Here is a 3,688-nt window from a genome sequence, read left to right on the forward strand (position 1 = left end):
CCCTCGTGGTGTGCGGCCCCCAGGCCTCGCCCGAGCCTTCGGGGCGCCACGGCGCAGCCCAGCCGAAGCCGCACGGCGACGTTCGGAGCCTGTGGACCACCGCCACGCTGTCGCAGGCGCAGCTGGACGTGCCGCTGTCCAAGGTCTTGGACTCAGGGGGCCCCGGCCGGGGCGGCGGGAGGCGCCTCTGGGAGGACGAGGACGAGGACGCGGACGAGGACGAGGACGCGGACGAGGACGCGGACGAGGACGAGAGCGACGCCGAGCCGGAGGGGCTGGAAGAATACTCCCTGCTGGCGCTGGAAACTCACGGGGGCCGGTCCGCGGAAGCCAAGTCCGCCGAGAAGGGCGACGATGTCAAGCCCGCGACCGGTCAGTGTGGCCTCGCCGGGCCGGGGCGCCCCAGGGCCGGGGGGTGGCCAAAGCCTCGGTCTCCGAAGCTGTACACGGGGGCACGCTGGCAGGATCCAAGTTTCTGGGTTCCCCAGGAGAGGGTGCGGCGCGAATCGTTGGCGCTTTAGATCAACCAGACGTTCCCGGAGCGCCCCTACCGGCAGCGGCGAAACAGGCCTTTGGGCCGGGCAGCCCTGAGGATGCGCAGGGGTTGCCCTGTGGGACCTGAGCGTTTTTATTTATTTATTTTGGTTTTGGTTTTTTTGCGTTGGAGTCTCACTCTGTCGCCCAGGCTGGAGCGCAGTGGCCGCTCCCGGCCACCGCAGCCTCGGCCTGCTGGGCTCCGGCCATCCTTCCGCCTCAGCCTTCCGAGTAGCCGGAATTACAGGCGCGCGCTACCACGCCCGGCTGATTTTTTTATTTATTGTGGAGATGAGGTCTCACTGCCCAGGCCGGTCTCGAACCCGCGGGCTCAGGCAATCCACTCACCTCAGCCTCCCAAAGGCGCGGGATGACAGGCTGAGCCACCGAGCCCGGCTGCTTTTTTATTTTTTGAGTCAGAGTCTCACTCTGTCGTCCAGGCTGGAGCACAGGGGCACGCTCACGGCCACCGCGCCTCGACCTGCTGGACTCCGGCGATCCTTCCGCCTCAGCCTTCCAAGTAGCTGGAACTACAGGCGCGCGCCACCACGCCCGGCTAATTTTTGTGATTTGTTGTAGAGACAAGGTCTCGCCAAGTTGCCCAGCCTGGTCTCAAACCCCTGGACTTAGGAAATCCTCTCACCTTGGCCTCCCAAAATGCTGGGATTACAGGCTTGAGCCTCGGCACCCGGAGGACTTTTAATGGAATCATCATGCCAATTAAGGGAGTTAACTCCCTGTCTGAGGATTTGCGCTGGTTGAGGTGTTTGTCTTTCATGTAGTCCGGTCACCGGTTACAATGTTTAGGCCCCTACTACATGCTGGACACTGTTGGCCTTCCACTCCCCCCTATCAGGGAGTTGGGACTAATAATATTAATAATATAACAGTTTCTGCATATTGGGTGCCCACTGTGTGCCAGACACAGGGCTTGCATGACTTTTATTTTTTCATTATTTTTATTTTTTTTGAGTTGGAGTCTCACTCTGTCACCCAGGCTGGAGCGCAGTGGCACGCTCATGGCCACTGCAGTCTCGACCTGCTGGAGTCGGGCGATCCTTCCCCTCAGTCTTCCGAGTAGCTGGACCTACAGGCACGCGCCACCACACCCGGCTAATGTTTTTGATTTATTGTAGAGATGAGGGCTTACCAAGTTGCCCGGGCTGGTCTTGAACCCCTGGACTCAGGCGATCCTCTCGCCTCTGCCTCCCAAATTGCTGGGATGACAGGCATGAGCCACAGCTGACTCGCATTACCTGTAAACTCTGCAACCTCCATCAGGGACCACACTTATTACCCAGTTTTACTGATGAAGAATTTGAGGTTCAGAAGGTTTCAGTCACTGGTCCTGCAGTGTCACACAGTGGGACAGTCAGAATTGGAACCCAGGTGGGTGGGACTCTAAGACCAGGGCTTCATCCACTGTCCAATACGGCCTCTGAGGCTGCACCAGGTGCAGGTGACTGACCCTTCTTTCTCTTCTCCCAGAAAAGTCGTTCTTAAAGTCATCGCTCAACGTCTTGAAGCACACACCCCACCAAGCCTACTGGGAAGAACTACAGAACGGGGTTGGAGGGCCCTGGGGAGACTGGGGGTTTCCGTGGGGGCAGGGGATAGGCGAGTTGGGACTGCTGATAGGCTATGAAAGTTGAGGGTTTAAAAAAAAAAAAAAAAAAAATATATATATATAAGAAAGTTGGACATGCTTTGCAGAGTGGAGGGGCGGGCAGGCAGGCTGGGGGTCCTGGGACTGCAGGGAGCGGGTGGGACATTTCAGCTGTGGCCAGAGTCAGAGTCCTGGACACCTTAGTCTCCCGCTTCTTTTCCAGCTGCCGCTGCCCCTGACGGAACTCATGGAGAATGAAGTCCTGGAAATCCTCACCAAAGCCCTCCGGAGTGAGCCCCCTCCTCACAAGCTTCCACAGGAGATCCTGGTGGATTTTGCAGGGTTTGGGCCCATGGGAGTGGGGTTTCAGGATGTGTATATCTTGTCAGACCCCCCCTTAGCACTCACAGATATTCCCAGAGCCCCACAAAAGTTAAAGGTGAGAGACGACACGGGAAGACCCAGCCAGGAGGGCATGGGGTGACAGTCAGAAGCCTGGGCTCCAGCTTAGTCCAGCTCCTCTCTACCTAATGTGACTTTTTCGGGGGGTCTCACTCTGTTGTCCAGGCTGGAGTGCAGTGGCATGATCACGGCTCGCCGCAGCCTCAAACCCCAGGGCCTGAGCGATCCTCCAGCCTCTGCCTCCCAAAGTGGTGGAGTTATGGGCCTGAGCCACTGCGCCGGCCCGCTGTGGCTTTTCTGGGGCTGTTTCTTCACTGGCCCAGTGGGATGACAGCTTTTGTGTGGCCTCGGCTCCCTGTCCGGTAGGGGAGCAGCGAGGAGCCTTCGGACAGTGGATTATTAGCTTACGATAGGAACGTCCAGCGGGGAGAAAGAAAAAGTCAGCTGATGGCGTAACGGTCTGGAAGGTGTCCGCAAGAGCTGCTAGCTACCCTAGCTCAGGCCTGCTCCATCTCCAGTCTCGCCCTTATCTTAACTACCAGCACCCTGGAGAGCCAAAGTTCCCTGAGCTAATACAGACCCGAGCGCCCTGTGCTGGGCCGCTACCCCAAATCACCTGCGGTTCTTCGAACCCCGCTGGGTGGGATAGCTCTGCCCCCCTTCTAGGCTACCGGTCAAGCATCGGCAGGGACCACTTCCTGACCAAGGAGCTGGAACGGTACATCGAGGGGCTCAAGAAGCGCCGGCAGCAGAGGCTGTGCGTCTCAGCGAGCTAAGGACGCCGCCTCCGGCTCGAGCAGCAGTCCGACCCCAGCCCCGCATCCTGTCGGGTCCCCGGACCCGAGCCCGATCCCGTCCGAATGCAATTTGAGCTCCGAAGAAATAAAGGAGTTTGTGCACGGTCCGCGAGTCAGTGCGTGGCAGCTCGCTAGAGGCGGGCGCACGTGGCCCCGCCCATGCCCGTGACCTTCATTCGGTCACCGCAGTGACCTTGAGCTTTCTCCGCCGGGCCCTGTCGGCCCTACCTTCCAGGGACTCGCCACCCGGGGCTTCCTGCACGTGTTGGGGCGGCTTCTCCCACCCCGGGCTCCGCAGCGCGCTGGGGACACTACGGCTCGAGCGCCCTGCCGGCGTTGCCTGGGGGGG

At 59.7% G+C, this 3,688-nt stretch overlaps 1 protein-coding gene across 1 annotated transcript in view; it reads left to right on the plus strand.

The window, feature by feature from the left end:
* The window catches only part of CATSPERZ (catsper channel auxiliary subunit zeta), a 9,636-nt gene extending 6,192 nt beyond the window's left edge, over positions 1 to 3,444 (plus strand). Inside the window, exons 2-6 of the mRNA XM_021709235.1 lie at positions 24 to 143; positions 231 to 372; positions 2,023 to 2,102; positions 2,364 to 2,430; positions 3,209 to 3,444. Coding sequence (XP_021564910.1) covers positions 24 to 143; positions 231 to 372; positions 2,023 to 2,102; positions 2,364 to 2,430; positions 3,209 to 3,318 — 519 coding nt within the window. The 3' untranslated portion in view covers positions 3,319 to 3,444. The remainder of the gene's footprint in view (positions 1 to 23; positions 144 to 230; positions 373 to 2,022; positions 2,103 to 2,363; positions 2,431 to 3,208) is intronic.
* The last annotated feature ends 244 nt before the right edge of the window (positions 3,445 to 3,688 follow it).

Source organism: Carlito syrichta, unplaced genomic scaffold, assembly GCF_000164805.1.
Source record: "Carlito syrichta isolate Samal-C Ts95f unplaced genomic scaffold, Tarsius_syrichta-2.0.1 Scaffold169381, whole genome shotgun sequence".
Lineage (NCBI taxonomy): Eukaryota > Metazoa > Chordata > Mammalia > Primates > Tarsiidae > Carlito > Carlito syrichta.